The 22,065-nt window shown below is 39.2% G+C and overlaps 1 protein-coding gene across 1 annotated transcript in view; it reads left to right on the top strand.

Moving 5' to 3' along the window:
- The window catches only part of RAD23B (RAD23 homolog B, nucleotide excision repair protein), a 39,768-nt gene extending 21,340 nt beyond the window's left edge, over nt 1-18,428 (top strand). The window contains exons 5-10 of the mRNA XM_072030867.1: nt 3,077-3,132; nt 6,785-6,912; nt 11,956-12,079; nt 13,104-13,231; nt 14,201-14,377; nt 16,215-18,428. Coding sequence (XP_071886968.1) covers nt 3,077-3,132; nt 6,785-6,912; nt 11,956-12,079; nt 13,104-13,231; nt 14,201-14,377; nt 16,215-16,328 — 727 coding nt within the window. The 3' untranslated portion in view covers nt 16,329-18,428. The remainder of the gene's footprint in view (nt 1-3,076; nt 3,133-6,784; nt 6,913-11,955; nt 12,080-13,103; nt 13,232-14,200; nt 14,378-16,214) is intronic.
- Nucleotides 18,429-22,065: the final 3,637 nt, after the last annotated feature.

Raw genomic sequence — 22,065 nt, 5'->3', positions numbered from 1 at the left:
CTGTTAGCAAAGCTCTTGAAAGAGGTGTGTCCTGTCTTGTTCATAGACCTCTGGCTGTGTTTTCAATCATACTGGTTAGCTTTGAACCATGCTACTAAGTTCTGTGTTGCTGTAGGACTCTTAATTTTTGGAAAGAGCTTTTTCTTCCAAAATGTAGGCTATAGTATTACTCTTAATCATGTATTATATTAAATCCACAAACTCATTCATTCTGAACAATACTTGGCCCATCTGCAGATAGTTGTGGGAGTTGGAATAGTTTTCAACCTCAATTCTCAACATTCAAGAAAATCTAGTGTGAGTTAGAGATTACGTACATTCCTGTCCTATACTTCTGGCTTTGCTCACCTAAAATTGCTTAAGCACTGCATGGGATAAAAATGTTAACTATAACCTAATGGCCCTCAAAGTACTGCATAACATCAGATCTTCATTTTTCATACTCTGGCTTGCAATTATTTGTATATTATTTATGTGAGTGCTATTGCACAAGACATTAATTTTTAAAATTGTGGTATTTAAATACCATCAAATATTTATTTGATTTGGTGATGAGGAAACAAAATTTGCAATTGGCAAGTATCCTGAAAATCTCAGCACAGATATCTTGCACTAAATATATTAACTGTTGGTTTAATTTTGTAATTCTGAGAAATGGACATATTTTTAATGTGGGGTACAAATGAAACTTCAGTTGTCAATAGAATAACTTAAGTTTTAATGTTAACAAGTAGGATTTTTGCTGCTCACTTTGTTCAGTGGGTTCAAATATTAAATTAAAACTTCAGAACTGGAACACCTTTCCAGATTTTTCATGTAGAAACTGCAGTGTTTTAAAACCTGCATGTGGTAAGGGAGTCTTAGTTTAAAGACATAACGCAACAGAGTAATCTGACAAATACACTGTAGTTATCACCTCCCTTGATTTTTTTTGACTACTACTTGGTTTTGATTTGCTTTAGAAGTTAAATTACCTTCACTGGTGAAGTTTTTTTTGACCCTTGGCTGATCAAGCTGGTGCCCTGTTTTGTCTTTGATTTTTTTTTTCAGTTGTTGTTAAGTCTTACTGGCGATAGATACTAGTGAGGTATTCTTGCTAGAACGTTCTTTTTTTTCTCACCAGAAAAATGCATCTATGTGCCTTGCCAGATTTTTAATGGCATCTTCTGCACACTTACTCAGGTTAATCTGATCTTTCACTAGCTGTTGCTATGAGCTGCCAGCTTTGGTAGCCTGATAGACATGAGGCTGCTGCAGCTTCATGTACCCAGGTCCCTGAAGTATTGAGATCAAGCATGTAGTCCCAGTAGAGGTATACATACACACAGTATGTATATACCTACATATATGGCTGGCTGCACAGGTCATCACAGATCAAAACAGTACTCGAGCAAGTGTACAGCACCAGCAGTCTTGTCCTGTTCCCATCTGGCTGCTCAAGGGTGAAGCTCACTAGTGGAAAATACACGCATGCATACGTTTGTATAATATGAATCCATCCAGTAGCTGGCCTTAGTCTATTCCAGTAGCTGGACCTAGATCTCCCAATCTCTCCAATTAACATTTGTGCATGCAACCACCTGAGCTCTGCAACCCAACTCCAGCTGCTGATATTCATGCTGTCTTTGTACACATGCACACATGTGCATGGTGAGTCCATGCAGGAACTGTCTGTAGACATGCATTATGCCATGTGGCTGGTCCCTAGGTCCCCTGGTTGCCCAGTTGCCTCATGCATAAAGATGTGAACAAATAGATCTCTTCACTGCCTGGTTGAGGCCTGTGACTGTACCTGTAGCTGACCCCCAGACATTACAGGCCCTTCAGCAGCTGACTCTGACTCGCAGCCCTTCCATACGTAGCTCTCAAGCCTCTTAGCCTGCTCACCAGTTTACTGGGCTTGACGTTCACTGGTGAATGCACACAGATATGTGTAGGCATCCACACAGTACACATGCACTTCAGTCTCTTTAGCTGCCAGCATCCCAGGCATGTGGGCCCCTGTGGCTCCTTCTTCAGTGGCTGGCATTTGGACCTCCATACACACACATGCACAAAGGACAGACACTCCTAATCATGAAAAAATGTTAAAAATCAAGTTTAATTAGAAGGTAGAAAAGACTGGTGATCAGGTGCAGGGCATGGCCAGTCAAGTGCCGTTTACATGTGACTGACCGTTTTTAATCCTTTCTTCCCTCTTTTTTGCCCCCCTCATACTTCTCATCCACAGAGTGCCTTGATACTTCCCTTCCCCTGCCTTTTGCTCTTCTCCTAGATAATCCGTAATAAGTCTTGCACAATTTCCAACCCCTTTTCCTGGCAATCCATGTGTCCTATCACCCTGTAAGTAGCAATGCCCTGGGTCTGTAAGGAGCCATGGAGAGCCTCTCCACTCCTGTTGACCCATTGAGGCTGTCACCCTCAGTCCATGGGGCTGATCAGCATCAGCTTGTAGCCCTGTCAGGAGCCAAGACGGGCTCCCTTGGCTCTGACTGGGCTATTGGGGTTCCTCAGCCTTCTGTTGTGCCTCTGTGCTCCTTGGTGAGTCTTTTATCCTGTAACATAACAACTTTGATAACCTGAAAAAGAATGATTGCAAATATTGGCAGTTTATTTTACTGGACGAGTGGGATACTGAGATTTTTAATAAATGCTTCCCACTGACCTCCTTGGATACTCATTAAGGTCAGACTGAATTACACCAGTGACTAAGGAGAAGCAGTTAATGAGACTGCTGTGTGCTTTTGAAAAATCCACAGTGTTCTCCCACCCTTTGAAGTATTCAAGCAAACAGATGGCTAATCCCTGAACAGATGGGTAAGAGCCAAAATATTGGGGAATAGAGGGGGGAGGTTGGTCTTTAAGTATTAAAAATGGTAGTATTGTAAGTTTGCAAAATCTTGTCTCACTATAAGTCCAAGAGAGAGATCTTTGGAAAGCCTATTTTTTTTGGTTGCTTTTTTAAAAGAAAAAACAAAAGGGGCCACTTAGAGTTACAGCTGCTGCTGCTATTTTTGAAAAATAGGAAGTTTTCCAAAGTTTTGTAATTACCATTGCACTTGTCTTCATCTTACAGTACAACAGGTGATACATCTCGATCAAATCTTTTTGAGGATGCTATAAGTGCACTTGGTAAGTGGAGTGTTTTTTTAATGTAGACATTATTTTGGTGCAGCAGAAACAAATGACGGATTAGCAGATATTGACATTCTCTTCTGTATCTGTCATTGTTAAAGTTATAATTGAAGTACGCTTCTTTAAGAATTAAAGTTGATATCTTAGAACCAGCATCAAGAATTCCTTACTGAAGAATATTTCACTTCATATATTTTTATTGTATAAGAGGAAGATCCTTACCATTCCTTTTTTTTTTTTCATTTTCCTTAATTTCTCTTCTAACTATTCAGTTTGAAGTGGCACGGGTAAAACAGTGGACATAAATATGTATATGCTTTTCTTTTTACCTTTGCTTCCCGTTGAACAGGTCTGATTAAAACAGCTGATAAAATGGCTGCCTTTATAATTTCCTTGTTTTAGCTTTGACAGCATTTTCAAAGTCTATACTTTGATAAATTTATATTAGACAAATTTACCTGCCTCTGTCTAGGTTGAGGAGTGGATGTCTCTGTATACTTATACTTAGTTTACTTTTCTTTGACAGTTTAAGTATCTTCATTTCTTAGTGGAATAAGCAGCATAAAAAAAAAAAGAAACTTCTGCAGCTCAGTTATGCTTACTTTGGTAGATAGGAAATTTCTAGACAAACCCACGCACTCCTTACTACTTAGGCAAATTTTTAGAGTTTTTTTTTTTTTTAGAGTGTATTAAGTTAAGACACAGAAATAAAGAGGAAGGTAGTTTTTTTTTTTTCATTTTGTCTTTCATTGTGAACATTAAGCGGCATCCTGGTGCAAAAAGTTAAACTAATCAAAGAAAGTTTCACTTACATTTTTGTGTAGCAGTGTGGGTGCAGTGTAGGCATATGTTGTAAGAAAGAGTTGATTTAGGAGCAAGTATTGTTTAACCTGTACTGGTGGTAGCCACCAGGTTTAGTCTGTCTAACTGCAGCTTACAGTCTTGTGTTATGGCTGTTTCAGACTGAAGAGCTGTATAAGCTGAAATAGGTGATAGTTACTATAGGAAACAACCAATTGAGTTTTCTTACATTCTAAGAGTTACTGCTGGTATGAAAGGTCATGCAGGCTTCCTTAAACATTCATTATACCTTAATGGCAGAGATGTGGTTATCATAATTGTTCATATAAACAATAATGACCAACAAGTTAAATTAAACTGATGGTCTTGATTCATTTATCTTCAGAGTTGACCGATATTTTTTTTTTTTTTAGTGTAGCAAAAGGAGAACACCTCACTTACCTAATTTATATGCAAGTTCTTTGCTTAGTTTCTAGTGTAATAAACCCATGTCCTTAACATTTTGGAAATACTGGGCATTGCGTGTAGTTTTCTGGCTGAGTGTACTGGAAGGGTTAGATGCCAAAACATTTTCAAAGCTAATAGGCATGAGCTCTGTGCTCCCTTTTCTTTAGAAACTGTTTTAAAAGGAACTTGCTTGCACAAATTCCTGTAGTATGTTTTTTCATCCTAAGTGGGATCCTACACATGTTCTTAGTGTCACTTCTAAGTTACATTGTCTGAACATAATTGACTTCACTTCAGAAACAGGGATTGTTTTCTACTGAATTGCTTTTGTTTTCAGACATTAAGTCTGACTGGAAATCAGTGTGGCTTTGTGTATTACAGAAAGATCTGCATGTCTTGCAGTTCTGTGCAGACACCTCTTTTTCAGGAGCAGCTTGAGTTTTCTTTAGGGCATTGAACAAGAATTATTTTGGGGAGCATAATGAATTGGATTTCAAAGCTCATCCAACTTTAGCATGTTATTTGAAAAACAGAAGCAAAGAGCAGGATCAGTTCAGCACTGACCTCACAGACATTCTTAGTTAACACTATGTAGAAAGAGATGTGACTGTATCATGATATGGCTGATGTGCAATTCCTGAATTATTCTTGATGTTACTTCAGCACTTGTGTAAGTAGACTGTGTATGGAGTACATGTGTCTAGATACACAGTACTTCTGTTTCCTTTTTGCTTCTTTTTTTTTTTCCTGTACATAATCTATCATACTGTTCTGGTCTCTACATAGCCTGTATTGAAAAAACACTACGCAAACAGAAATGTTTAAGAAGTGACTAATTAGATCAAAAGGTTTTCTGTGTGCTGTCGACCTTTGTTAGTTCATTATCAACAGTAAGGATGAACTGGTAGTATGCTAGAAAACATGAGCAGAAAGCAATTCAGATTGATACTATTATTTTGAAGTCTGAACAGTAAGAGCTCAGATTACCCAAGGGATGTCAATTTATCTTAATGGGTAATGCACAAGTATCTTTAAGCTAGAGCTGTTTTATTATTTGTTCTTGAGTATATTGCCCTCAGTCATGCATCTGATGATTATTCAGAAGTATTCTTAAACAAATTAAAATGAGCAATGTGCCTGTGCTACTCTTGGGTTGAGTTGAAAAACTTCTCCCTAGTGGTATAAAACATGAGATATTCTTTGGTTCTTCTAATTGTGACTTAGTGGTCTTAGTAGAGTACCATTTGTTTCCTCTACATTTTTATAATCTGTTGTTTTTTATGGTTACTGTTGATTGCACCCTTTTCCTCCAAGTAACTCAGTAAGTTTAAAAAATCAATAGTAGTGTTCCACTAAAATCAGTAATATTTTTAGCTGGGGAAGGAACTGGTATTTTAGTTCCTGGATTTCTTTTTTTCTTCTTTTCATTTTTTTTCGGTTTTGTGTGGGAAGTAGCCTTTAAAAGGTTGCTCAGCTGCAATTCAGAATATGGTAATTTTTTCATTGGTGTTTTTTTTTTTAAAGCCTGCTGTCTGCTTTTAACAAAAGAAAATAATGTATTTTATTTAAAAATCCTCTTACCTATGATACCATTAGTACAGTAATCAGCTCTCCTCTAGTTATTCATATATAATACGTGTTATAATATACTGTAATACTTTTTTTCTTGATGTCTGCAGGTATGGTCCAGTTTTAGTCTGTTTATACCCTAAAAGGTGGAGAATTTGGTGTAATGGACATCTAGTCAAATATGCATTAGCTTAGATAGTTTTTTCTCCTTAAACCTCACTAAGGTTGAGAGATTCTTCTGGATATAACTTCCAGTCTTCTGCCTGACTTGATTTGGTTCATGTTAAGTTGATTAAATTACTTTGCTTGTTGTCACCAGCACATAGACAATAGGCTGTTATAACTTTGTTATAAGTCTTTGTCATCTATCTAAGCATAGCTTAGTGCGAAGACTTTATCTGGGAACCTCTCAATGGCTAGAGTTTGACAAGCAGGTTTCTGCGTAGAAAGCTTCATTTCCAAACTTATGCTGCAGGAGACGTTTCTTAATTACAGCAGGAATGGAGTGGTAGCTGTAAGGATTGAACAGCATAGAGAGGGAATATTACCTCAGCTATGAAGACAGAAGTGTAACAAGTTCTGCTTTTTTTTTAATAGAATTTCACAGTGTGGTCATTACCTTGGAACTCTACTATTCCAATCAAATGCATAATGAAACCACCACAATATATTTCGAGTTAAAGCAGCAAAGCCATGGCAAGGTTAATATGAGCTCTTCTGTACTCTTCATTGAATGACTCAGATTTGGATAGAAGTGACATTTCTCCATTGAAACTTTTTTGTGCTTTTCTTTTGCCTTATTCCCTTAAAATGGTAATCATGTTACTTCTAGTGACAGGTCAGTCCTATGAGAATATGGTGACTGAAATCATGTCAATGGGCTATGAGCGAGAGCAAGTAATTGCAGCATTGAGAGCCAGCTTCAACAATCCTGACAGAGCGGTGGAGTACCTTTTAATGGTGAGTAGTTTATTTCATGTGTACTCTGCTCTTTCATTGTTTAGTTTGTCCTCATTAAATGAGAATTTTAACTTTGATGTACTTGTTATTTTGAATATTGTTTTTTAGGATCATAATGTGCTATTATAGGAAATAATGAAGTTGTCTTTAGCTACATTTATCACTTCTTGTTTTTATTCTGTGTTGATTGTTGTGGTTGTATCCGTAAAGGATGCCCAGTTTCAGTGATAGTTGTAGCTGCTAATGACTGGCTCAAGAAGTGATTGTTGTGACATATTAGTGACAACACTAGCTGTATTTTTGTATTAGTATATGTAACTTCACAATGGCATCTTAAAAATTCCTGTTTATCATTCTTACGAATCATGCACAATGTTTATATTAATATATTCTGCAAATAGAAAGATTCATGATTTTTTTTTAAAGTGTGCTCAATTTTTAACTGGTATTTTAATTTAAGCAGGGTTCTGGACAAGAAACAATTTCTTGTTTTACAGACATAGTTTGAAGGGTTAAATGAACCTTTCAAATACCTTGAACAGAATGTGAGATAGACCGATAGGAAAGCTGGTATCCTGACCTCTTGTGAAGCTTCTATTTTGTAAATTAATTTTTTTCTTCAGTAGTTACAACTAGACAACACCAGCATAGCTGCTACTCACATTAACAACGCCAAGACTTTGTAACCCACAGTTTTTAAATGGGCAACAAATGTTTTGAGTATATGATTGTAGACAGTCAAGTTCTCGTGTGGTATTGGGCCAAACAAAGGTGATGAATATTGTGTTGCCCTAAGGGCAAATACCAGTCCAGCTGCTGTTTGTCTGAATGTCTCAAATATTTGTTCTTCATGCTTTACAAGTGTTGGTTTTACTGTAGGTTCATTGTGCATTTGGTCTGTGCGTAAATCCAGTGCCTCTTAGAAGTGTTGCCATTTGCTGTGCATGCATCAGTCGTGCATGCTGTAGTGCCTTTGCAGTCAGAATGGTATTTCCCTGCTCTAGCTTATTCCCGCTCAGAAAGCAGGAAACAGAAACAGAGCATCCTTCCAATGAAGTTCAATGCACGACATGTCTACCAAACTGGTCTGTTTGTATTCAGCAGTTCATCTCTTTCTCAGTCGGTCCTTACGTTTGAATGAGTCTTCCTGTTAACACAAGTTGATCCCTTCCTGTTTCATGTTATCCCTTACTGAAAATATGTTCTCGTCATTCTTCTTCTAGCAGTTGGAAAAAGGAGTAGGGAGAAGGAGTTTTGCACTTAGGGAACATATTAGTGGACATACTTCTATTTTCCTCCTAGAAAAATGCAGTTACTGCAAAAAGTCTTTTGGATTGTTCTAAGTCTGATCTAAAAATATTCCTTACCATCCTCCTGCATCAAGAAAGCTTTTCTTTAGTTGGTACTGATCCAGTGATTACACAGTTCTTTGATCTCCTATTTTATCAGACTCCAAACAATCATCAGAGTTATCTTTTAGATACTTTGCAGAGTAGTGTTAGGAATTTGAGCTCTTAAGTGTAGTCCACTATCCTGCTTTAAAGAGTCGGTACGAGAAATGTGCCTGTAAACTGTTGGAAAGAAAAGGTCAAGAGAGTATCAGTGCTTAAACTGTAGCTGTTCCCTAGATTAGCACTGAAGATTCCACTTGCTGTCAGTAATTCAGATGACAAGCTGTTCAGTTTTCATGGCTGGGGATCTAGATTCTCTGTAATCCTATATGCCTCAGCTGTGTTTGTAGGAGGTTCCTGTTCCAAAACACACTGTTTCTTATGCTTCAGACGCGTCTTTGGGAGGCGTTTAGATTCAAATCTGCTTTTGACCCAAGGATTTCTTAATCATTAATTAGGAAGGAGTTCTGTCTTTCATCCAACCATCAGACCATTGGTTGCAAACTCTTTGTTTGGAAATGTATGTATTCCCTGGGCTGGGCCTGATGTGGTTATTATGTGTCCCTGTGGTGAAAAATGTCAGCTAAAAACTGCTCCAGTGCTTAGTTAAACTGTAAACAGATTTAATCCACCATAAGGCAGAGATGCCCTTCTCACAGTCCAAGCACTGTTTACATTACCAATTAATTTTATGTGAATTGATATCATGATTTATTATGTTTCATATAGCTGAATAAACTAGGTGTATACATCTCACTAGTCTCATCTGAGTACCATCATATAGACCCTTGTTTTTTTTTTTTTTTTTTTTTTTTTTTTGGGATAGTGAGACTTCAAGATTCTATTAAAGGATTGAGACAATGTTCAAAATGATAAATTATCTCCTAAGTAAATTTGGTTAGACTAGTTTCCATAGTGCTTCTATTTGGGAGCAGCCTTAAAGTTTAAACAAACATCTGCGATTTGGTATGGATACAGATCGCAATGACTACATAAGCCTGTGAATACATGAAGTCAACCTGCGATTTCAGGAGATTGATCCCCAATTCATAAAATCATGGAGCCATAGAATGGTTTTGGTTGGAAGGCACCTCAAAGATTGACTGGTTCCACACCCTCTGCCATGGGCTAGGACATCGCCCACTAGACCAGGTTGCCCAAAGCCCCATCCAGTTTGGATTTCAACACTTGTACTTCCAGAGATGGAGCATCCACCACTTTCCAGGGCAATCTGTTCCACCCTCATAGCAAAGAATTTCTTCCTAATGTCTAATCTAAATCTACTCTCTTTTAGTTTAAAAACATTACCCCTTGTCCTATCACAACATACTCCATCATACAATAGTTCATATATTATGTTTGGATTCCCAGAGATAGCTGATTTGATGTGAAAAGGCATTTAAGTACTGCTTTGTAAAGCAGTGCTGAAAGAGAGAGTTACAAATCGTGTCATGAATGTAATTTTCTCCCCCCTCTGTGGAAGGATGGAAGTGTAGCAAGCTGATCAAGACAGATAAAGGTAATAAAATGCGTGACTGGAAAAAATGCATTTATTACACTGAGTGGCTTAAATATGGACTCAGTGTGTTAGTTGGCTTATATCTTGATGTACTTCTTTAGGTAAGGCAAGGTTTTTCATGGAACACTGTGCAGTTCCACCCTTTTAGACGTGGCTGTTATATTATCTGCATATTTGTCCCTTCTGTTCAGCTACAGCAACGAACATATCATGGGAAGAACCCGTTATAGCAGAATTTTCAATCTACATTATGTACCACTTGACTTCTATGGTAGGTTTACCTAACTGCTTATTTGTCTGGTTACGGTGATGTGGTGGCTTAACCCTGGTACACAGCTAAGCACCATGGGTTTGCTTGCTCACTTCCCTACAGTGGGATGGAAAAGAGAATCAGAATAGTAAAAATGAGAACACTTGTGGGATGAGATAAAGACAGTTTAATAGGTGAAGCAAAAGCAGCTTGCACAAGTGAAACAAAACTAGGAATTCATTCACCACTTTCCATTGACAGGCAGATGTTTATCTGTTGCCAGGAAAGCTTCATTATGTATAAAGGTTATTTGGGAAGACATACGCTGTAACTCTGAACATCCTCTCTTTCTTACTCTTTTCCCAAATCTTTTGAGTATGGCACCATGTGGTATGGAATATCCTTTTGGGCAGGCAAGGTCAGATGTCCTGGCTGTGTCCCCTCGCAGATCCTGCTGCACCCCTAGCCTCCTTGCCAGCAGCTGTGAGAAGCTGAAAAGTCCTTGGTTCTGTGCAAACACGGCTCTGCATCAACTAAAAACATCAGTGTGTTATCAACACTATTTACGGATCCAAAACAGACTCATACACCTACAGTGAATAACTCCATCCCAGTCAAAAACAGTACAGATATTCTGTGTTGTTTTTTTTTTTTTTTTTTTGTCCACTCTCCCTGTTCCTTATGTGTAGTTGTTTCCAAATGGAAGGGTGCTTTTTTTCTTCTGAGTTAGGTGAAATTTATTCTGTTACACCAGTGTTGTTGCCTTCCTGGACTGTTCTCAATTTTTTGCGCCCTGGAAATTCAGTGCTTTGAAGTAGAGGATCTTGTATAGTCTTGTCCCTTTGGGGTTGGGTTCAGCATAGCTTCACCAGTTGATTCTGTCTGTGTGTAAGGAGCTTTACTGCTCTTTGGAGTGTGCCTCTTTTGGGTTCCTCTCTGGCAATTCTCCTTACCTGTACCACAGGGCTGTAGTCATACAGGAATCTTTCTCGGTGTCTATCCCATGCTAAGATGCAAAAGGTTGCTCTGAAGAAGGGCACAAAGGTAGTTCGTAGGCTGCAGGTAGGAGGGTGGAAAGAGCAAATTTGGTGCAGGAATTCAGTGACAAAGAGCATGGTTAGGGTGGTAAGCGTTTTCTTGTAGGACAAAGGTAGTAGGGTAAGGTCTGTCTGGGCTGCATAACCTGCCTTTTAATGTGGTATAATTTGTAATTTCTAGATTTGTTAGGTTAATTACCTTGAGCAATTCATAAATAGGTAACGCTATTTGCATGCAGCAAACTAAACAAAAACTAAATACAAATTAACTATTTCTCTTTACTGCTGAAAGTTTGATAACCTGAAGTCCTTTCCACACATAAGATAGAGTAAATGACAACCGTCAAGCTGTTCAGTTGAAAAAAGAGGTCCAGAGAGCTATGATCTGATGTCTCCTTAATATCTTGCCAGAAAAATGGATCAACTATATAGCTATAATCTCAGCTAGCATTGTGTACTATGATTCTGTTGCTGTAATGTAACTTTAACTAAATGCAGTGTTATAATATGCTATGGTGTTATGAAAATAAACTTTTCTACTCAGGTCAAATATTTCGGAACACAATTCAAAGCAAGTATTGTTTACAGACTTAAATGTGCTTTTAAACCAATGCATTACATGGTTTACTAGCTAGTTATACAAGCCACGTATTTTCATTGTCAAAAATAAATCATTCTTGTCACAGTATCCTCTTCCACCTGTAAATGCACCTGTCACAGCATCTTGCGTTGTATTTGCAGTAAAAACATTAATATTTTCGCTTTGTTCTAAAGAGTAAATAATACACGCAGTAAACCAAATATTTTTTAGCGTTCTGTAGGTAATAATGTCAACTGTGGCTTTAGGGTATACCTGGAGATAATCAGGCTGTGGCTGAACCCCCTCAAGCAGCGAGCACTGGTTCCTCTCAGTCTCCAGCTGTGGCAGCGGCCGTAGCAACTATACCTACAACTGCTAGTTCATTAGGAGGTAAGAAAGATTATATGTGAGAGGATGTGATAAACGTATGCTTTTAAGCACTTTGTGCTTCAGTGAATTTAAGTTCCATGGACTGATCAAAGTGAATTGCATAAAAACCGTAACATGAAAATTTCATAAGTATGGTATTTCCTTAGAACAGATGGCTTTTTATATGTGCTTAAGCTATAGCTTCCTACTGTTGTGTTTCCCTGTACACTGTTGAGTGTGACTGTTCAAATACATTTACCGCCTGGAAGTTGGAATATCAAGGAGGACACATACCAGGAGGCAGTCAAATGCAGCACCTGTGAGACCTACCATGAGCTGGGACTCCTTGCGCTGCAGTGTGCCATGTGGATAGAGGGTTTAGAGCCTGCTGCAAAGAACACTGTCTGAAGGGGAAATAAATACATGAAAGGAATATAGTCAGTGACTAGGAAAGGTCTGTCTTGGTCTATGGCAGAGACAGTGTCCAAGGTGTAAGCCTTGTTAGAGGACAGAGTATTAAACACACAGGTAGGACTGACAGGTAGTCATGGCATCATCTGTGAAGAGAGAGTTGGGGAATGGGATGTTTCAGAACACTTCTAACTGTTATAAATCGAAGACAATACCTAATAGCACTAGGTATGTAGGATGCTAAGACTTCGCTTGAGAAGGAAAGAAGTGACTGATTGCAAGAGGTGGAACTCACTTTTAGATGTAGAGACCAGACATTAGCTGACTACGTGTCTCAGAATGAGGTTACTCAGAGGTAAGAACTAAAGAGAAATCTGATGGAGATCAGGGACAGAAGCCTGTTGGATCTTCAGAGAGAGCTGGGTGAGAAGAAAAGACTTGGTTTAACCTTAGTAGAAAGAATTCCCGGTTAAAGCTATAGAGTTAGTGTGAGGAAATAAATTCTTGTATTTTTTTAATGAGGGGTACGTTGTCCACTTCTGTGTTCTGTTTCTGTCTACAATTATAATGTCAGTATGCATTTTATAACAGTCTTGCTAACTTTTTAAAAGCATTTTAATTTGCTGTGTGTCAGGACATCCACTTGAGTTCTTGCGAAATCAGCCTCAATTCCAGCAGATGAGACAAATCATTCAGCAAAATCCTTCTTTGCTACCAGCATTGCTACAACAGATTGGACGGGAAAACCCTCAGCTACTACAGGTGAATCTTTAAATAACAAAATGTTACAACTAATTTTGATTTAGACTTAGAAAAAAGGGAGATGTTGACATTACCTAAGATAACATGTTAGTAGCAGTTCCATCATGCTGTTGTTGGCTTTTCATCAATTGTTGCAGTATGGAAAATAGAATCACAGAAAGGTTGGGGTTGGAAGGGACCTTAAAGATCACCTACCTCCAATCCCCCTGTCGTGGGCAAGGACACCTCCCACCAGACCAGATTGCTCATAGCCCCATCCAGCCTGGCCTTGAACACCTCCAGGGATGGAACATCAACAGCTTCTCTGGGCAACCTGTGCTAGTGCCTTGCCACTCTCTGAAGAATTTACTTCTTATATCTAATCAAATCTACCCTCTTTTAGGCTCAAGCCATTGGCCCTTGTCCTATCAGTACTCCCCCTGACAGAGTCCCTCCCCAGCTTTCCCATAGGCCCCCTTTAGGCACTGGAAGGCCGCTGTAAGGTCTGCCCGGAGCCTTCTCTTCTCCAGGCAGAACAACCCCAACTACCTCAGCCTGTCTTCATAGGAGAGCTGCTTCAGTACCTTGATCATTCTCATTGCCATCCTCTGGACTCGTTCTAACAGGTCCATGCCCATCTTGTGCTGGGGGACCCAGAGCTGACAGCGCTCCAGGTGGGGTCTCATGAGAGCAGAGCAGAGGGGGGCAATCACCTCCCCAGCCCTGCTGGTCACGCTGCTTTTAGTGCAGCCAGGATACGGCTGGCTTTCTGGGCTGCCAACCCAAGAGGGGAGGGTCACTGCAACAGAACTTAAACATGAAATTGAATTTCCTTTGGTTTGATTTAATCATATTTTACTACACATTTTTACCCTTGCTTTTGACTGCATAATTTACTGAAAATAGTAAGTATTTTTACTTGCTTGTTGGCAGAACTAAACGTGCTTTATTTCAGTATATTTCTTCCTTTTATTCTCGTTTGCATCACAGCAAATAAGCCAACACCAGGAGCATTTTATTCATATGCTGAATGAGCCAGTTACAGAATCCCGCCAGGGCTTAAGTGGCAGTGATGATGGTGCCAGCACTGGAGGAGTAGCAGAAGCTGGAAATGGTCATATGAACTACATTCAAGTAACACCTCAGGAAAAAGAAGCTATAGAAAGGGTAAGCCTTTCTGCTTTTAAGTGTTATTTGGCTATTTTTTTAGGGTGTTCACTATGTTTTTTTTTTTTTTTGCATGCTTAGAATATACTTTAATGCTATGTTTATTATTCTGTGTTCAGTAGTTTTGAATGATTTTTGATAACTCATAGTTGGTGTAGCCTAGTTTGTCAAATCACATCTTCTTGCTCTATAGCCAGTGAGTATAAGATCTCTTGAGTCCTTACTTGAAAGATGCAGAGCCTTGTAAGTGATCAGAGGCTATCTCTAATAATTGATGACTGAATGAATTTCCCAGAGGAAAGGGATCCTCTTGCAAAAGTCTCAGACAGTACTGTTTAAGGTAGTGCTAACTATGATGCATTTCCAGGTACAAAGGAGTGCCTGTATGGTCATTCTTAGCAAACTATTGGGATAGTTAAAGCTCTCATAGTTAAGTAGATTAGTTAAAGTCACTTCTTAACCCAGTTATTTGTCTGTCCCTTAGAATTAGTTAATTACAGCTTTTACACAGGTAAATATGTCTATAAAAATAAGCTTTTGAGGGTGTACCACATTCATAAATACTATGTGTAACGCTCACTAAATATGGATTTACATAGATAGCAATGCCCCTGAGATGTTTTGATTTTTTTTAAAGAACAAACTGTGAAGAATTGTGTCATAGTGTAGTAACATTTCTGTTGTTTATCAAAGAGATTTTTTTAACAGAAAGGTTTTGTAAGGATTATCAGAAAAACCCTTTAATATAGGTGTCAACCTTCTAAATATCAAGAAAATGGTCATTAGACAAAATTAGCCTAATAAAACTGCCCACTTCTTGACAGATCATCTGTAGTCTGCTGCATTTCCTTTTAAAGCCATTTTATGCAGTAGATTATTACCTCTACAACCTGTTGCAAAATCCTACGAAGTGGGATGTGTGCTTCTTCCTTTTTACATCAAAAACACACCTTAAAACTTAAGTATCATAGTGCTACAGCTGATATCTTGATGCTGTTTGTATGCACAAAAATCTAAGAATGGTTTATAAGTGATAAAAGAAAGTAGTTTCTTGCAGAGATTTGATCTGTCCCATATGTAAAAATGTCTTGCAGGTGCTGTGAGGATTTTAAGAAAATCCCTAAATGACAGTATTTACTTGCCTATGGCTAAAACAAAGATTGTTTTGCTGAGTTTCTTTAAGTGCAAGCTAAACCTGTTTCCACTATAACAATCTCTCCTCTAGTATTCTGATGCCTGTTTGTCACTGTGTCCCAGACATTAGTCCACTGACTTCTGAAGAACAGATTACGCTCAGCTGGCTTGTATAGCTGAAATGTTTAGTCATTTTTAAAAACAATGAAAGCCAGTTAAAACAAGTGGAAGTGTGGCATAACATGGTATGTTGTGCTCTGCCAGTAATGCACAAATCAGAGGCTGGGAGATACTGCTCCAGGCAAGTTTTGTTAAAATTACTGAGCTTTGTATAATTAATAGCTTAAAATAAGCATTGTTTCAATGTTTTTTCAATAGCAATGCAAAGTGCAGTTACTTCCTGACATTACTGTGACCCAAGTCTATTTTAGTGACTTACTGTGTTAGTGAAAGAAAAGCGATATAATTTATGGTGCTTCCTTGGACTCATGTACATTACATTTTTCAAATAAGAACTTAGTTCTGGTTAGTAAGGACAGAGACAACACCTTCTAACTCTGCTCACTAGAGGCTATATTGAGCTATACAGCAGTGTTGTTTCAAAAAAAGCATTAAATTGCTTAAGTGGCATCTGAAGATAACTAGACATACAAAGAAGTTTATTATACAAACTTTGCTTTCTAAACATGTTTCTTTTCTTCAGTTAAAGGCATTAGGATTTCCTGAAGGACTTGTGATACAAGCATACTTTGCTTGTGAGAAGAATGAAAACTTGGCTGCCAATTTTCTTCTACAACAGAACTTTGATGAAGACTGAGAGACGTGTTTGTTTTTTTTTTTTTATCTCACACCTCACACCAGTGCATTACACTAACTTTGTTCACTGGATTGTCTGGGATATTTGGGCTTATATTCATAATGCTTGGTGTATGGTATAAGGGTGGAGGAGAAGAAAATGTTGGAAACAAAGTAAAGAGAAAAGTATGTAAGTCTGCTTTAAATTAGCAGATGCAGCAAATTACACCATGTAAAATAATATACAACCAAAAATCAGCTTCTGCAGGTATTTAGTTCCTTCTATAAACTGTAGTTTAATTTTTTTTCCTAGGGTTTCATTCTTACTGTACTAGTTCCAGAAATGTAGTATAATGCCCTACTTCGTGCTCCTTTCTACTTAATATTGGTATTGGAAATAGACTATACTACCTAGATTCTACAATCTGTATTTCATGGCAACACTGGATAGCAGCTTTGCGAAATCTAAACAATCTGGGCAAATGTAAACATGAATGCCAAAATATGGGTAGTTATTTTCCTGTTTCAGATTATCTCAATTGGTGCAAAAAAAAAAAAAAGTTAATTTTGTTTAATGCTGGATTAAAAAGGGTTTTCTTCAAATGAAAACCTATTTCAGTTAATCATCTTGATCATTAATTGAAAAATCCCTCCACCCCCCCCATAATCTGAGAAGCTATATACAGACAGGTAAAATTATTCTTCTGTTTACATCATTTCTTTTGGGGAAAATTGATAGATAACTAATTACTGTTCACTTTAATGTTATGTTGCTGTAAAGGTTTTAAAAGCAATAGATTGCATGTTTGGTTTTGTTATATGCGCTCCTGTGAATTGAATATTCTTTTTCTGCCAACAAACAAAATGCAAGCTTCAGTTTTGTCCGTAGCAGTGGGACTTCATTTACCATCAAATCAAATTTCACTTTCATACTTTTGTTGGACCAACTTTTACAAAAGAAAAGAAAAATACAGTTGTAAGCATCTGAAGATACTGGCATTCTGATCTTGAGTAGATTGTGATGATCAAGCTATTTCTGACCAGTAAGGACTTTTTTTGGATGAAGAAAAGAGTTTAGAACTTGCATTGTCAAGCAAACAATCAAGTTATTGCAGTCCAGAAAGAATCTGCAGACATAGCTTCCTTTATAATGAAAATAAGCTCTGATTATATAGTTTGAATTTTACTTCTTGTACCTACTTATCATTTACTTCATTTAGTCATCACAAAATGTGATGTCTTCTTTTAACATACGTTGACTTTCAGAGACAATTTTGCCCATCAGTGCAGTACTAGTGGTGAAAACAAATACCATTTTTTACTAAAGTTACTTTGTTCATTCTTTGTGTGAACACAACTTGGGGATCTTTGACTTTTTACTGTTGTACTCCAATTAGCTGGATTACAAATTTATCTCTATAGTAACCAAGAAGATATTAGTATCATTAGTGGTACAGCAGTGAACTGTTGTACCACTAATGGTATTAATGATTTAGTGGTATAACCAAAGAAGGATTTTCTGCTTAGATTGTGTAGCAGTGGGTTTAACAACTACTTAAGCTAAAAATACAAGTCAAGTGTCTGAGGAAAAAGGTGCAAGAAACACTGAAGCATTTGTATTTTGTTTCCTCGTTGCTTGGCCATAGTCTGTAAATAATTATCTGAATCAAATAATTAAATGTATTAAAACTTTTTTCTTTTTATCCTTAAACATCTGTGATATTTTTCCAGATAGTGTGTATGGTAGTTATTCAGATTTTATTCTTTTAAGACTTCATAGGTGCATATTGTTTATCGGTGATGCAACCAAAATTGTATCGGTAGAAGTGATACTGCTAAACAGAAAATAAATCTTTCATAATGCTTCATTTTGCAGAAGTTAACATTAAGACCTGAATCATCCAGTAGGTTTTAACTAGGCAGAAATATCAGTATATTTATGGATTTCAAGAGATTGATTTTAATGATGTAACACTCTGCCGTTAAAAAGGGGATAATTGTTATCTGTAAAAGGAGCAGCTGCCAGATGCTTGAAAAATGCCAGATAGATTCAAGTATTTCCTGAATGTACTTTACTACATAGCTGATACATAAATAAAACAAAAGCTTTTAGTTTGTGGGAGTCTTCTGTACTGATGAAATTGTTTGCTATCAGAAATAACCATTCCTTCTCAGGAAGATGGAGAGGAAATGAAGAATGTCTGTGGGTGTTTCAGTCTGCTCTCTTCAGTTACGATTCTGAAATGCTTACTCATAAATGCATTTGAATTAAAGATTGTTCAGCTTTGTCTTTGTAAAAGAGCTGGTCATCTGTAGCTCTGTATGCAGACTGACTGATGGGTTTGTAGTTGCTATGACTGAAGCCTTACCAGTAATTCTGTTCCCATTTTCCAGAAGTGGAATGGTGTTCATACAACTTCTCATGACCCGTTGTCTGATTTTTATATGCTAGCAAAAATTGTACCTGTTCTCTGGGGCCCCAAGCACAAGAAGGATGTTTTTCTGTTGGAAAGGATCCGGGGGAGGGTTACAGAGTTGATAAGAGGGTTGGAGCACCTCTCCTATGAAGAAGGGCTGAGGGAGCTGGGGATGTTCAGCCAGAAGTGGCTCAAGGGTGACCTTATTGCAGCTTTTCAATACTTAAAGGGGGGTTACAAAAAGAGAGAGTGACTTTTTGCCTGGGCAGACAGTGACAGGACAAGGGGGAATGATTTTAAGCTAAAAGAGGGGAGATTTAGATTAGAGGTTAGGAGGAAATTCTTCACTCATGGTGGTGAGGCACTGGTACAGATTGCTTAGAGAAGCTGTGGATGCCCCATCCCTGGAAGTGTTCAAGGCCAGGTTGAGTGGGATTTTGGGCAACCTGGCCTGGTGGGAGGCATCCCTGCCCATGGCAGGGGGTTGGGGGGTGGAACTAGCTGAGCTTCGAGGTCCCTTCCAACCCAAGCTGTTCTATGATACGGTGCTACGAATACTGGAATACTTGCCAAGGAGAACCAGTATCTGTAGCTGCAGCTGAAAAGGAAGAATATATGAAACTTATAGCGCTGAAGGTAAGTGTGACCTGAACAAGTTGCGCGGGCACACTTCTTCCTGCTTCTTACCAAGTACTGCCAGGAACTGTTTGCACAGAGTGCTTTTCAGCTTGTTTGCTGAAGATCTCTTAGGCCTTTGGGGATAGTTATACTATTGTATATACTTCTGCAGCTGTGTCTAGAGACCTAGAATGAAAAGTTTCTTTTGCTTGCAAAATAGGTACCTTTCTATTTTGATAAGGATTGGAACATTAATGCAATACTTTGTATGACACAAAGGACAAGGAGCAACATCTTTGAGATTCCTGTTGCTTGAGATAGGGATTTGAGATGTGATAGACCAAGAATAAACACATATTACAGCAGGCAGCTGTTTGCTGTCCCAGGGGAAGGTTTCACAGTTACCCTTGTAATGTGAAGCATTTAACTCTTAAAATGCACAGCAGCCAAAGTTGAAAAAATGGGGCAGCATCTTCAAAGCCCTTGCGTGCCTGTTTCTGTAAAATTGGCAAAAATCTTTTAAAATCAGTCGTATATTTTTAGTGAGATCTTTGAATTAAGCTTGTATCCCCCTTCCATACATGCACCCATGTCTTTACCCCAAATCTCTCTCTCTCTTTTAAAATTCTCTCTTCTCTGTTGGAGAAAAGGTGAAATGGAAGAAGAATTCAGAAGCAGAAGTGAAGGAGTTGGATAAGGAAATGGTCAGTCTGCGTTCTGAGTTGCATATTAAACAAAACAGTGGGTGCTGAATCGCTTGGACAGTAGAGGTTTTCTCTGTAGAGAGGTTAGGCTGAAGAGTAGAGACTGCATCTGGATGAAGAGCAGTAGTTACGAAAGGACACTCCTGAAAGAGTTAAAAAGTATTGAAGGTTGAGGGGAGTGGTGTGGTGCAACACTACTGAGTGTAGAGTCAGCTCATGAGCCCATTTTGATGGGACTCTGCATGTAGGTATGAATAAGGAATATTCAGATTGATAGAGAAAGCAGGAAGGAAATTAACATATTCGAGAAGACATCAGAGGCAAAGAAATGAAGGGCGCCTTTTCGGCTGCTAGCTCTTTGTCTAAGTTTGCTTCTAAAGCTGGTTCTGAGAGGTGATAAAGAGGTTACAAAAGAAAGAGTGCGATAAAAGGAAGCAAATCAGTTTACATGTTTGTGAGAACTCTGCCAACAAACAGTCTTGGACAGTTCAACCCCATTGAGGTGCTCTAGGTTAAAGCTGCAAAAAAAAAGTAATTTGATTTTTATTTCTAGCTACATATTATATTATTATGACTTGATGTGCTTTTTGGGTCTCTCCAGAAGCTTTTGTTGTACGAGATGAGAGAAATGGGTGATCCACCTAAACTACATTTCACAGTAAGATTACTGTTTGGTTTATTTTTACCTCTGTAATGGGTGTACGTGGCAAGGTTTTCGTAGTGGGGGGCTGAAGGGGTGGCTTCCGTGAGCACAGTCCAGCAGATGCGCTGTGTCAGATAAGGGGCCCGCTGCTGGCCAGAGCAGAGCCAGCCAGTAAGTGGTGGTATTTGCACCTCTGTGAGAGCAGATTTAAGAAAGGGAGAAACTGCTGTGCAACAGCAGCTGGGAGAGAGGAGTGAGAAATGAGAGAGCTATATCCCTGCAGCCCCCAGGTGAGTGCAGCGGGAGGGCAGGAGGTGCTCCAGGCAGGCAGCAGCAGTTCCCCTGCGGGCTGTGCAGGGAGAGGCCCCTGGTGGAGCAGGCTGTCCCCCTGCAGCCCATGGGTCCCCCATGGAGCAGATCTCCATGCTGCAGCCCCCCCATGGGTGGAGGAGCCCCCGCTGGAGCAGGTGGATGTGGCCTGGAGGAGGCTGCGGCCCATGGAGAGCCCCCGCAGGAGCAGGCCCCGGGCCGGAGCTGCAGCCCGTGGAGAGGAGCCCCCGCAGGAGCAGGGGGTCTGGGGGGAGCTGCCCCCACCCGTGGGGGACCCGTGCTGGAGCAGTTTGCTCCTGGGGATGGATGGACCCCGTGGGACGGAGCCGTGTGGGAGCAGTGCTTGAAGAGCTGCTGCCTGTGGGCAGCCCCCGCAGGCTCAGTTGGGGAAGGACGGCATCCATGGGAGGGACCCCACGGGGAGCAGGGGCAGGGAGGGACTCTGAAGGAGCAGCGGAGACTGCAGCCCCCATTCCCTGTTCCCCTGCACTGCTTGATGGGAGGAGGTAGAAGAGGGTAGATGGGAGGGAGGGTATTTTTAGTTCTAACTGGTCTAGTCTACTAGTGATAGGCAATAAATTATATTGATCTCCCTATGCTGAGTCTGTTTTGCCTGTCATGATAATTGTTGAATGACCTCCCTGTCCTTATATTGAACCTTGAGCCCTTTTCATCATTTTCTCCCCCATTCCCTTTGAGGAGGGGGAGTGAGAGGAGCTCAGCTGCCCACCCAAGAAAAACCACCACAACCTCCTCATAAAATACCAAATTTCCTGTTGGTAAAGGGTAGGATTATGCAGCATACCAATGGACCAGTGCTGCAAGTTCATTTGGACAACTAATTCTGATGGGATTATGCCATGGAAGTGTGAATGTAATTCATGACTCACCAGTACATGTGTTAAATTGTAGGAAGCTGCAGCAGAAACTCAGAATACTGAATCTCAGCAGAACAGCAAGGTCAAGATGAGAAGCTATCAGTGTATGTGAAATAGGGTTATAAATCAAGAAGGCCATATCGTTTTTTACAACTGCTGTAAGAAAACG

This window comes from Anas platyrhynchos, chromosome Z, assembly GCF_047663525.1.
Source record: "Anas platyrhynchos isolate ZD024472 breed Pekin duck chromosome Z, IASCAAS_PekinDuck_T2T, whole genome shotgun sequence".
Lineage (NCBI taxonomy): Eukaryota > Metazoa > Chordata > Aves > Anseriformes > Anatidae > Anas > Anas platyrhynchos.
The sequence above is the reverse complement of the archived record's forward strand: the minus strand, read 5'-3'. Positions and strand labels throughout refer to the sequence as shown.